At 45.4% G+C, this 13,957-nt stretch overlaps 1 protein-coding gene across 1 annotated transcript in view; it reads left to right on the top strand.

Moving 5' to 3' along the window:
* Positions 1-13,957, top strand: part of SUSD1 (sushi domain containing 1) — a 145,976-nt gene that overhangs the window by 14,894 nt on the left and 117,125 nt on the right. The window contains exons 2-3 of the mRNA XM_075559026.1: positions 4,539-4,646; positions 6,394-6,549. Coding sequence (XP_075415141.1) covers positions 4,539-4,646; positions 6,394-6,549 — 264 coding nt within the window. The remainder of the gene's footprint in view (positions 1-4,538; positions 4,647-6,393; positions 6,550-13,957) is intronic.

Raw genomic sequence — 13,957 nt, 5'->3', positions numbered from 1 at the left:
GGATTTCTAAGCGGCTCCAGGACACCAGACTGCGATAACACCACAAGTGCAGCCCAGTCGCAACCATCCTGACTCACAAGGGATTGAGGGGCGATCCAGGATGTGGGACTTTCATTTTTAAATCCGGGGTGATTTGGTGACCCTATCTCCAGGTGATTATTAACTGGGCCAGTAGCTATTGAACATTGGTTAAACATTCATAAGCAGATGTACTGTCCTTGATTAGCATTTAAGTCTGTCTTTCTAAAGCATGAGAATTTTTCTTCTAAAAAATTATGCTTTAGAGGACCTGATGCAAAGGGCTTAAGTGGAGAGCAAATGCTTTGAGAATGATTGGGGCAGGGAATGTATGGATGTGCTTTACACAATTGATGTATGTATATGTATGGCTTGTGATAAGAGTTGTATGAGTCCCTAATAAAATGTAAAAAAAGAAAAGAGGAGAAAAAAAAAGAAAATGATTAGGGCAAAGAATGTACAGATGTGCTTTATACAATTGATGTATATATATTTATGGACTGTGATAAGAGTTGTATGAGCCCCTAATAAATTGTTTTAAAAAAATTATGCTTTACACAATTGATGTATGTATGGATTGTGATAAGAGTTTATGAGCCCCCAATAGAATGATTTTTTAAAAAAGAAAAAATACGTATGTATTTGTAATACCCAATATTCTACTGAGTCCCTGAAGCAATTAAACTGAATTTGGCTGTATTCTAGGTTCCAAGTAGGTTTTCTTTGGGGGCTGCCAGGCTTCTGTCGTTTGTGGTTAATGTTATCATATCGTAGTCAGATACATATGGCCTCTAAGATTGCGTCTCGCTTGAAATTTGTTGGAAAAATATGTTATGGCCTGGTTTATAATAAAATTTTGAAATACTCCTTGGTGGATTCGTCATTAAGTGATCAGGAAAGGTTGGGCTCCTTTCCGTGCTACTTTATGTTAACGTGTGTGTGTTTTCAAGCAATGATGGTGAAGCATGTTTAGAAATCCCTGGCTCTCTGTTGGCTTTATGCCCGGAGCTGCCTGAAGGCTAGCCCTGTATCACCTGAGTAGTAATGGGGCCAATACTAAGATGAAATTCCAGCTGGAAAGTCCTGCTTACCAGGCTGCTTCTGAAATTACAGAGACACTGGGACTATAATCGTGTCGCACGTAGCCGCCAGGGGAAATTCTTGTTTGATCTTGGGTCTTATGTTGCCATCTGGAAGATTTGAGGGACTTGGGACTCTGAGCCCCAGACATTTCTGCTGTTTATCTGAATAATGGAGACCTGATCATCCTGATGGGGCCTGGCTATCCTCCTGCTCTCTCTCTCTCTCTCTCTCTCTCTTTTTAAAGATCATTTTATTGGGGGCGCTTACAACTCTTGTTTCTATCCATACATCAATTGTATCCGACATATTTGTGCATATACTGCCATTGTTCTTGTCTAGACATTTACTTTCCAGTCAACCCTTGGGATCAGCTCCTCTCCACCCCCACCTTGTGGCTCCTTGAGAGATTATAGATTTTTATTATTTTCATCTCTGACACCAACGGCTGTCTCCCTTCTCCTCTGGTTTCTGTTGTCCTTTTCCCTGGAGGGGTGTGTGTGATTATGTCTTGTCTGTTCTCTGTCGTCATCTTAAACATATTCGTTTCGGCCCTAAAGGGCAAGTGCAATAGGCAGATGACTTCCTCTCTCACCTCCATTGGCTTTGGAGTTGGAGTAGGCATGTTCGTTCATCTAGTTTGCCAACAAGAATCACTGGAGTGTCTCTGTGGTGCCAGGATCTAGATAAACGTGACACAACCCTGGTCCTCGAGAAGTTCATTCTCAATTCTAGCAGAGAAGACAGTACTGGAGTAAGATATAAGGACAAATTTACATGATTGATATGGAAATGTTCCAATGTACGTGGAGCACAGAGAAAGATTAATTTGGTGTTCTATAAGAATGGACAAGTGGGAAAAAAAAAAGAGGACCTGATGCAAGGGGCTTAAGTGGAGAGCAAATGCCTTGAGAATGATTGGGGCAGGGAATGTATGGATGTGCTTTATACAATTGATGTATGTATATGTATGGATTGTGGTAAGAGTTGTATGAGTCCCTAATAAAATGTAAAAGAAGAAAAGAGAAAAAAAATGATTAGGGCAAAGACTGTACAGATGTGCTTTATACAATTGATGTATGTATATGTATGAACTGTGAAAAGAATTGTATCAGCCCCAATAAATTGTTAAAAAAAAAAAAAAAGAATGGACAAGTGGGATAGACAATCTGGAGGAGAAAACACTGGGACCAATAGTTCCAGGGCGACATGGGAGAGGGGGAGGTGGGGGAGAAGGTCGTGGGTGTTAACAAACCCAGGGACAAGGGAACAAGAGGTGATCTAAAATCAATGGCAAGGAGAGTGTAGGAGGCCTGGTAGGGCTTGATCAAGGGCAATATAACCGAGAGGAATTACTGAAATCCAAAGGAAGGCTGAATATGATAGTGGGACAAGAGGAAACTAAAACGAAATAGAGGAAAGAACTAAGAGGCAAATGGGCATTTATAGAGGTCTAAATACAGGCATGTACATATGTAAATATGATTATATATGATTATTGGAAAATAGAACTATGTGCATATATTTATAGGTCTAGCATTAAGGTAGCAGATGGACATTGGGCCTCTACTCAAGTACTCCCTCAATTCAAGAACACTTTGTTCTATTAACCTGGCATTCAATGATGCTCGCCTTCCTGACATGATTGCTGAAGACAAAGCGGGTGCATAAGCAAATGTGGTGAAGAAAGCTGGTGGTGCCTGGCTATCAAAAGACATAGCATCTGGGGCCTTAAAGGCATGAGACAAACAAGTGGTCATCTAGCTCAGAAGCAACAAAGCCCACATGGAAGAGCACACCAGCCTGTGTGATCATGTGGTTCCGAAGGGATCAGTTATCAGGCATCAAAGAACAAAAATCATATCATTGGGTGCACACCTCCATGATACGATCACTGAGGACAAACAGGTGCATAAGCAAATGTGGTGAAGAAGACTGATGGTGCCCAGCTATCAAAAGAGATAGTGTCTGGGGTCTTAAAGGCTTGAAGGTGAACAAGTAGCCATCTAGCTCAGAAGCAACAAAGTTCACATGGAAGTAGCACACCAGCCTGTGCGATCACGAGGTGTCAAAGGGATCAGGTATAAGGCATCATAAGAACAAAAACTCTTACCACAGTGAATGAAGGGGGAAGTGCAGAGTGGAGACCCAATGCCCATTTGTCGGTCACTGGAGATCCCCTCACAGAGAGGTCTAGGGGAGGAGATGAGTCAGTCAGAGTGCGAGGTAGTACCGATGAAGAATGCAGCTTTCCTCCAGATCCTAAATGCTTCCTCCCCCCACTAGCATGATCTGAATTCTACCTTGCAAGTCTGGATAGAGCAGAGGTTGTACACTGGTGCATATGGGAGCTGGAGGCACAGGGAATCCAGGGCGGATGATACCTTCAGGACCAGGGGTGTGAGGGGCGATACTGGGAGAGTAGAGGGTGAGTGGGTTGGAAAGGGGGAACCGATTACAAGGATCTACATGTGACCTCCTCCCTGGGGGACAGACAATAGAAAAGGGGGTGAAGGGAGATGCCGGATAGGGCAAGATATGACAAAATAATAATTTATAAATTATCAAGTGCTCCTGAGGGAGGGGGAGCGGGGAGGGAGGGAAACATTGAGGACCTGATGCAAAGGGCTTAAGTGGAGAGCAAATGATTTGAAAATGATTAGGGCAGAGAATGTACAGATGTGCTTTACACAATTCATGTATGTATATGTATGGATTGTGATAAGAGTTGTATGAGCCCCTAATAAAATGTTAAAAAAAAATTGTCCCTATGGGGCCCAAGTGACAGAAGCAACTTGAAAGATGAGACAGAAAGCTGAGGAGGGGCAGTGCGCTGATACTGATGATCGAGGAACCACCAGAAAAGGAAGATGAGAAAGGTTGTGCCACTCAAAGACGACCATCGATGCTATTAGATTGTGCTTGTAGAGTCGCTGTATGTTTTGCTGTGTATACTTGTAACAACAGCAGCAAAACACACAAAAATGTTTAGGACATGAAAGAATGGAGGAAAGGAAGGCTTCAGAGAGAATGACGTTTGACTTGGGTCTTGAGATACGAGTGGGTGCAGTAAAGAAGGGCTAGATCCTCTAGGTCAAGGTAACGTTACGGCTATAGCAAGGGCGGATCATGGGGAGTATCACGTTGGGGAAAGAGTTGTTGGCCTCTCCTGCCTGGAGAGTCCCTGGCAGGGCTGGAGCAGGGACAGTGCAGCTGCAGGAGTTCGTCGATCCAATGGAGGAAGAGCATCACTTGCTTTGCAGAAGAATTTGCACTTCATTCTGTATGAGCAACAAGTAGCTTTTGAAAGTTTTTAGGGATGAAATCCTACCTGTTTTATTTTAGTTTCCTCTTGTAAATGTCTACTACTCGCAATTTGTCCAGAGTGGGTCGTTGAAGTTTCCTTTTCCTGAAATATATGATGTATGATTCCGTTTCAGATTTCTGTGCCACTTGCCATAAACATGCCACCTGCCAGCAAAGAGGAGAGAAAAAGATCTGTCTTTGCAATTATGGATTTATGGGCAACGGGAGGACCCAGTGTGTGGGTAAGTTCTGAATTCAGACTCAGGCTGAAGACTTGATCCACAAAACAAGATTCTTGGTGTTAAATAGCTGATGTCCTCAGCGGGAGACAATGTAATTTTGCACGGGTCTTATTTTATTATAAGGAGTTTGGTGAACTATGAAAAGCCCTTGTTTTAGTGTTCGGATGAGATGTTTTCTCTCACATTTGCAAGCTAGAACAAGGTGAGCAAATTATGGTTCACAGGTCAAATTTAGCCATTGTCTGTTTTTGGTAAATAAAGTTTTATTGGAACCCAGGCGTGCTCCTTTGGCCATGTCTTGTGTTTGGCTATTTTGGGACTTCAATGGCACAGGTGAGTACTTGTTACAGGCCAGATAGACTATGAAGTCCAAAATATTTGCCATCGTGTGTGGACCTCAGCAGAAAGCGTTTGTTGGCCCTTGGCTGGGCTACAGGACAGAGGTAGGAGGGAAATTGACTTCGGCTGTATGGCTTTCAAGTTTCCAAGGATTTAATTAAAAATCATCTGGGCAGGCTGCTGTGGATTTATCCAACATCTCCCGTCCCAGCTCCCCCTCACTGGGTGACTCACAGGATTCGCATGGGCCACTTACAATTAGCATGAGTCGTTCCTGCTGCAGCCTTAGCTCTGCTCCGGATGAGGCTTCAGCACTAATTCCATTGTGTCCTGGTAACTCAGAAGTAATACGTCCTCTAGTTAATCATTGATGTAAACGCCAGCTCTGGCTTCCATGAAGACGCGGAGGAGGTCTGAGTGAGGGAAGTGGCTTCTGCTGGTGTGGTGTTCTCCAAGACCTTTTTAACGGTGACCTTTTGAAGGAACTTAGCAGGAGCAGTGGTTACAGTGCTTGACCATGAACGAAAAGTTCATAGACTCAACACTAGCAGGTGCTCCACGGGTGAAAACGTGGCATACTGCTCTCAGCCATTAAGGCGGGGGTCCTCAAACTACGGCCTGCGGGCCACATGTGGCCCACCGAGGACATTTATGCGACCCGCTGTGTGCTTTTGCCTCATTTTGTTTTTTTACTTCAAAATAAGATATGTGCAGTGTGCATAGGGATTTGTTCATAGTTTTTTTTTTAACTATAGTCCAGCCCTCCAACGGGTCTGGGGGACAGTGAACTGGCCCCCTGTTTACAAAGTGTGAGGACTGCTGCATTAAGGTGTGCAGGCTTGCCAACCCTACGGGGCTAGTTGTACCCTGCACTAGCGGGTCCTTATGAGTCCAAATTGACTCAATGGAAGTGAATTTGGGTTTTCCTTTTCCTCCCTTTTTTTTTTGCTGCCTTTTCCCAATCTTCTAATAAGATGATTTCCAGAATGGGGTATTGTCTTTCTCTGGGTTTCATGTTCACCTGGCTCATGACTTTAAGCCACCATGCCCACTACTCTGAGAAGCATACTCACCGCTCGTGTGTTGCCTCTGACTCAGAGCAACCCTGAGGCTAAATCCTTCACAGGTGTGGACAGCCTCATCTTTCTCCCAAAGAGCCCCCAGAGGATCCCAACGGCCACCTTGCAGCTAGCAGCGTACCTCGGGACTCATGAGGCCCCAAGGGTCCTTCTGAGAAGCACAGCACAAGGAGAAGTGCCTGGGGGAAGTGCAGCAGCGAGCTGCTCTCATGGATTGCTGATTTCTGAGTCCAGAGCACAGAGGAGAGCCTTGTCAGGGGCCAGCCTGGGTTCTTGAACATGCTATGGAAAGAAAGCGCTTTCTGCATATTGTCTCATTCTGTCAACAGACAAGAACGAATGCCGGTTTGGAGACACTGTGATCTGTGGCAACCACACAACTTGTCACAACATACCCGGAGGCTTCTATTGCATTTGTCTCGAAGGCTATCGAGCCACGAACAACAATAAGACCTTCATTCCCAACGATGGCACCTTTTGTACAGGTAACTCAAGAGGCGGCTCAGAGCTGTGCTGGGAACTAGGGGTGGCAGGGTACTGCCCAGAGTAGGGAGGAGAGAGTCCAGAGCTGGGGCAGCCTGTGAGTTAAGGGCAAGCTGGCCTTTAAAAATAACCATGAAGCAATTTGGGCCATGGACTGAGAGTTAGCTAATATTAGTGTTAATTTTGTTAGACGGGATAATGGTTTTGTAATACATAGGATATATTTCTTATTTTGGAAGATACATGCTGAAGTATTGGGAGGTGTTTTTATGAAGCATGAGGTATTATGTGTAAGGTATATTGATATAAACATACAGTAAATATATTTTTAAGAAAAACCCATAAATATACAAGGGGTCTTAAAAAAGTTTATGGAAAAATGGCATCAAAAGATAATGAATTGTTTTCATAAACTTTTTGAAGTCTCTTGATATCTGTATCTACATAAACATATATATGAGGATGTATCCAAAAAGAAATCAGAATTTTTCCCCCAAAGCTATGTATTATTTTTTTAAAAAAACAAAACTACCTTATCACCCTTAAAGTACTCTCCATTACACTTAATACATTTTCAAAATCTGTGATTCTGTCCGTGGAAGCATTTTTTTCAAGCTCATCTGTTTGGATGGCTGACAGCACCTCCCTCGTTTTTTTCTTCACCTCTTCTACATCATCAAATCGCTGTCCTTTCATGTCCCTCTGCATTTGTGGAGACAAAAGGAAGTCCCATGAAGTGAGGTTAGGTGAGCAAGGTGTGGGGCACAAGAGAGGCATGCTGTTTTTTTTTGCCAAACACGGGTGCACTGAGATGACTGTAAGAGCAGGTGGTGGCAAAACCAGTCCCCCGTCCGCCACAAATCAGGCCTGTTTTGGGGTCGCACACAGTTACACTATTTTTTCAGAACCTCTAAATAGAAAGCTTGATCAACAGTCTGATCTGGTGGAATGAACTCCAAATGTAATATGAGTTGACATTTTCATCCATTTGGGAAGTTGATGGACATCAGAACCAGGTTTGTCATCAATCGGCATTTCACCTTTTTAGAAATGAGAAAACCACTTGTACACTTGAGTTTTTCCCATAGTGCTGTCCTTGGAAGCTGTGTTTAACATTATAACAGTTTCTGCGGCAGTTTTCCTGAGCATAAAATAAAATGTCACAGCTGCACACTGTTCTCTTAAATTGGCCAACACACACACACACGCACACACGACGTTTGAGTGAAACAGCTTTTACAAAAATAATTCACTGTGACCAGAGTGAACCTTCCCAGGTGACGCCACTGGATGCGCTAACTCAGAGCATGTTGCTTGATGCTCACCTAGTGGGAAAAATGTGTACTTGAAAGCTCTGCTCTGCCCAGCACAATTCCATTTTTTTTGGGGGGGGGTAGTACCCTCTTGTACATATATGTGGATATGCATACACACATATGACACATGTGGACACTTGTTGAGGATTGGAGGATGGGTGTATGAGAAGTCATGGTTACCTTCTTTTCCGGGTCTGTGTGGTGAAATAAAGAAATGTGGCTCTTCCTTTCCCTTCTCTCCAACTCCACCAAAGGCTTGGGTGGGACCGTGCAAGCAGGGTGCGTGAAGCACCGAGAGGTCAGTGTGGTCGGTCCTCTGTGTATAACACAGCCACCTCAGAAGCAGGGTGAGAGAATTTCTGGGACAGTCAAGGAAGAAGAACCACCAGCGGAGCACATTCTAGATCCTTGCGTGAGGTGGCGGTGGCACCAGACGTCATGCCACGCTGAGACCACAGTCGCCAGAGCAGAGGAGTAGTAGCTCTGAGATCATGAGACCGTGAGACTGTGAGGCAGAACCCGGCAGAAGCCAAGGGACCATGTGGCAGAGCCTGCGGGCCAGAGAGACAAGAGGCTGCTGGCTGAGAAGAGGCTCTGCCGTGGGTCATAGACTGCATCCTCAAGGTTTTTGATCCTGCTAATTTTCCGAATCAACTGCCCTAATTGTGGGTATTGTCTGTGACTGGCCATGGCGAAGCACAATGGAGCCTAGCTGAGAAAAAGACTGCAGAATAGGGTGCGAGAAGGATGGAGGGTGACCTCCACCTCGGGGGTCGGTCTGGGTTGGTTGGTGTGGAGTTGGAGTCTCTGCCCTTGTGTAATCAAAGGAGGTCAGTTGTGCCCCCTGCCAAGGGGGCATGTCATCTGCAGGCGCCTGTAGGCCCAGGTGGGGGTCCTTGGGGTGACTCTGGCACTCACCAGCTCTATGCGCCAATGGGGAGCACTGCTCATCAAAGGCCCAGGGGACGGGCACCGAGATATTGGCTCAGAGACGTCCGTCTGTGTGCTGTCCCTGCCAGCGGTGTGACTGGCTTCTTCTAGGAAGACACTGAGAGAAGTGGCTCTCCAGGTCAGGTGGACATCGCTCGACCCATACAGCATGTTGCTGTTGCCTTCATTCTGACTCACCTTGACCCCACGGGCATCAGAAACTGTGTTTTCAGTGGCCAATTCTTAACAATGGTCTCATTCAATATTTGGCCTTTCGTGTTTGCCCCGTTTCACACAGCTAATGGTTTCCATTCTTACTCGTATGGTGGAGGTATTTCGCAAGCTCGTCGTTGTTTTCTGAGCACTGTGCTGTAGTTCACGGTGTGCGCCTGTGCCATGGCTTATTCCTACATTCCTTCACCCACAGACGTGTAGGGTGAAGTTTTTTGAGGAATTTCCACACCTCTTTCTCCAGTGGCCTAAACTGTTTTACTGCCCCAGCGGCCGCGTCTGGCTAATGATCATGAGCATTTCCGCACATCTCTGTTGGCTGCCTTGACTGTCTTCTTTGGCGAGTCAGCGTCTGTGAACACGACAGCCTCCGACACCGCATGGGACAGCTCTGCTCTGAGCTGGCAGTAGCTGGGCGGCAGCAGGCGAGGGGTTACTGCCGTTTGTGTGGTTTTCCCTGCGGGTCATGATTCTTCAGCTCTTTGGTTTTCTAGGAAAGTCTTTGTAACAGGAGAAAAGACCTGAAAGGAGCCCTGGTACTCAGATGGTTTTGCATGGACTTCGTGTCTCTACGTAAGCGCCTTGGGTATTCAAAGGCTTTAGGAGAAAAGAAAGGGAGAGGAGAACATGTGTGACCTTCTTATCTGGCAGGGCCCGCAGGTTGTGATGCTCTGGTTCCTTCTCCCTCTTGACGTGTACCCAGGTAAAATTTCAAAAGGGTCCACTTGATTTATTCTTGGCTTGATTGAGAACATTAGCTCAAAGAGACTGTTTTATGATCTTATATTGTTTGGCAAATTACCTGCCACAGGGTTGCAGAAGTGTAAGGCTGCCGAATTAAGTTCAAGTTACACAAAAACTAACTCACTGCTGTCGAGTGGTTCCCACTCATTACAACCCTTTAAGGCAGGGTAGAGCTGCCCCTGTGAGGTTCCGAGACTGTAAATATTAAGGGAGTAGAAAGCCTCCTTTTTCCTCCAGCTGGTGGTTTTGAACTGTTGACACTGCAGGTTAGCAGCCCAATGCAGAACCACTATGCCACCAGAGCTCCTTGCAGAATTCAATTAAGTCTGTTAAAAATTTAATAACCTTAAGAAACGACCTGGCGCTCAGCTCATCCCGCATGCCCTGGCTGTGCTAGTGGGAGGTGGCCGGCAAACAGCACGTTTCAGTATAAAGTGTTAGCTTTGGATACTTAGTGGGTTCTGGGGCCAACACCTACTTCGGAAGTGGGGAAGAGATCAAGTAACACTGTCAAGTGGACATGACCTCGGAAATTGCATTTTCATGGCTGTGGGAGTTTTCCAGGAAAGGTTATGTCATTGTATTTATCAATATAATTCCCAAGAATGCATTAAACATTTTAAAAGTTGGGAGGAAGGAAAAGAAGCAGTAAATGTTATGGCCAAATAAAGTCAGAACCCCCAACCCACTGCCACTGAATGGATTCTGACTTACAGGGTTTCCGAGGCTGTACATCTTGGTGGGAGCAGACAGCCTCGTCTTTCTTCCTCAGAGCGGCTGGTGGATTTGAACCGCCACTAATCTTGTGGTTAGCAATTCAGTGCGTACCTGACAGTGCCACCAGCTGTCAGCCCAATAAAGACTAATCTTTATGGAACAAAATTTTGATTGAACCTTTGATTCTGTTTATTTTCTTTCCTGCCATTATTTTGTAAGACTCATCCTTTTTTAAAATTGAGATATGATTAATATACTATAGAATTTCATCTTTTAAATTGTACAGTGCAGTGATTAAAAAATTTATATCCACAAGATTATAACACTTTCACCACCATCACGGTTTAGAACATTTCCATCACCCTAAAATGAGACTCTGAACTCATCGGCCACTCAAAAATCCAATAAAACCCCCCTCATTGCTGTCCCAGCAAGGCAGAGCTCATGATGGTTTCCGAGACAGCGACTGTTATGGGAATAGAAAGCCCAGTCTTCCTCCCAAGGAACTGCTGGCGGTTTCAAACTGGTCACCATGTGCATCACAGCCCAACGTGTAACCACTACACTGCAGGGGCCTTTTCCATGCTGTTGTGGCTTGCGTGTTGCTCTGATGCTGGTATTTTAAATACCAGCCGGCTCACCATGGTGGACAGGTTTCAGCGGAGCTTCTAGACCGGGACGCTTTAGGAGAAAGGTAACGGAAACACCGACGACTGAAGCCCAGGACTTTGCTTCCTGGGGAAGGTCCCTGTTTGGTAAAGTGAAGGGCCGTCCAGGGTGAGGGCAACCCTCACCTTGGATGTAGATTGTGTCGGATGGTTCCAGGCAATCTAGAGAAGCAGCGAGTGGTATGCCCCCAGAGTGGGCCCCTAAATGACCCCTGGGGATCCTGGGAACTTGGTCGCGAGCCCCAACCCCATGAAAGGACTCGATGGTGCCCTTGGCACTTGAGAGGTGAATGGCGTGGGCTGAGACTAAGTGGGGAGAGAGGAGATTGATAGTGGAAACAGGATCGGACATGCTGTCATTCCCTCGCCCAAAGCACTCCAGTTAGGTATGGCGCTAGTAGGAGTCCTGGAAATGGAGAAATACTTTGTCTGAGTCTTTTGAATTCCTTGGGACTTGGGAATCGATCTCAACTTGCCACCTCCCCCCCACCCCCGTGAGCTAATTTCTCGTCTAACCTTATTTTTTCTGGAGAAATGGGCCAACACTGAAACCTTGGCTAAACACTGGGCTAGAGACAAAACATAGCCTGGAAGTTGTCAATGCCTCAGCACTTACCGATTGTTGAAACTTTCTGTCCAAAGAGTGTGTAAATGGTGAAGTCAACACTTTTGTTCCTGGACAGAAGTCCTACCTCTTCCAAGACTGTTACCCTGTTTCCCCGAAAGTAAGATATCCCAGAAAATAAGACCCACTTACAGTTTTGCCTCTTGCTGAAATATAAGGTACTCCCAAAAATAAGACCTTCCTGAAAATAAGGCCCCTCAAAGCTACCGTGACGCTGGACCGTAGTGGTGGGTGCGGCCAGGGAAGACAGGAAGTGCAAGGTCTCTTTTAATAAAACAATAAACAATAAATGTGAACTGTATTCTTCATGGAAAAATAAGACATTCCCTGAAAATAAGACCTAGCAAAAATTAATATAAGACAGTATCTTATTTTCAGGGAAACAGGTTAGCTGTCCTTAGGTTTCTCCCAGAATTTTCCAAATGAAACTTTGCCTCGCAAATCCCAGTCATTTGTTTTAGCTGGATTTAATTCTTAAGGCATCATTGTTTTACCTCTCTTAAAGAAGGAAAAAAGCAAGAAAGGAAAAACCCTTGGAAAATCACAGGGGAGACCAGGGTTGCAGGTTGGATGGAGGCTGGTGGAGCTCCACAGACGGTAGCCTTTGCTTGCCCTTTGGGTCTGGAGATGAGCTCACCCTTGTGACTCAATTATTGGGTGGACAATGGAAATATCTTGGGGAACAATGACATCTGGAGGTTGCACACACCATGGAAAACCAACCATTGGAGGCCAAAAGGGCAGCATTTGCCCTGGGACAAAGTTAAGGAGGGTTAGGACAGAAGGAAATGCGAATGGGCGGGAGTGGGTAAGAGATGTTGCATTGGGTGGATTGTGATCGGTGACCCACAACAAGGTGTGTGTGGACTGTGGAATGGAACATGGTTCTGCTCTGGAAACCTCCACCCAATTCACAGTTAAGAAACAAACAAAAGCCCCCAACCACGTGGGGAGGGCATGGCTCTCCGCTGCCCAGAGCAGCACTGATAACTGTTGGCTCATTGCCTATCACCCTGGGCACCCTCCCTGACTCCTGCCTCAAGTCTTATAACTGCTCCAGCTCCGAGGGGGGAGAGAGATGCCAAAATTTCTGAGCCTGAAGATTGCTAAACCAAAACTCCGTTCCCTCAAATACCAAAGACCCTGACAAAGGGCCACTGCTCCCCTTTGGCAGTGTGGGGCAAGGCTTCTCAAACTAAGGGCCTGTGTTTAACGAGGCACTCAGAATAGACTATTTTTTAACTCCTGCTCCTTTGACATGCCTGTTCTAACTAAGGGCCCTACAGGTGGTTTTGGGGCTTCTGCCTTGGAACCTTTAAATCTAGTAGGACAAGCTAGGCAGCCAGTCTCTAGACCCCAGCCAAGCAGTCAGAGTGAGAGTGAGTCTGTGCCTCCTTACACATGGCCATGCTCAGGAGCAGGCTCAGCAATGATCGGGAAGAAGTAGCTTGTGTGACGGGAAGAAATGAGTCAACAAAGAGTCAAAGTCCGCCATGGACTGAGTACAAGTTAGTTACTGAGGGCTCAAAATTATGTCACACTAATCTCTGTGATATGTGACTTCACTGAGGACGTCCTTGCCACTTTGGTGATATCTCATGGACAAGGCAGAGAGTTATTGATTGGGTGCTGACTGGAATGGGAGAGATAGTATTTTGTAAAGGTTAAGAATATGGACTTTGACACCAGGTACATGGGTTTAAATACTAATTTCTCTATAACCACCTGGGTGACAAGAGCCAAAATATGACTTTGAAGATATCCCACCTGAGTTTCAGGAACACCTCAAGAACAGATTTGATGCCTCAAAAACTAACGACAGAAGACTTTCATCCACGAGGAATGAAAATTTACATTAAACAGACAGGGAAGAAAGAAAAGATCAAAATGGACACAGGAAGACACTCTGAGACTTGCTCTTGATCGTAGAGTAGCTAAGGCAAATGGAGGAAATGATGAAGTCCGAGAGAATTTTGAAGGGCAGCTCAAGAAGACAAGGCCAAATAATAGAATGAAAGGTGCAAAGACCTAGAGTAAAAAATTAAAAAGGATGAACAATGTTCAGCACATCTTAAATGGAAAGCACTCAAGACAAAAATCCAAGCTCGAGTTTCCATCTGGAACTATTCTATTGCAAAATATCGACCGATGAAGGAAGCATCAAAAAAGATGGAAAGAA

Source organism: Tenrec ecaudatus, chromosome 10 (genome assembly GCF_050624435.1).
Source record: "Tenrec ecaudatus isolate mTenEca1 chromosome 10, mTenEca1.hap1, whole genome shotgun sequence".
Lineage (NCBI taxonomy): Eukaryota > Metazoa > Chordata > Mammalia > Afrosoricida > Tenrecidae > Tenrec > Tenrec ecaudatus.
Note: the sequence above shows the minus strand (reverse complement) of the source record. Positions and strands in the feature narration are given on the sequence as shown.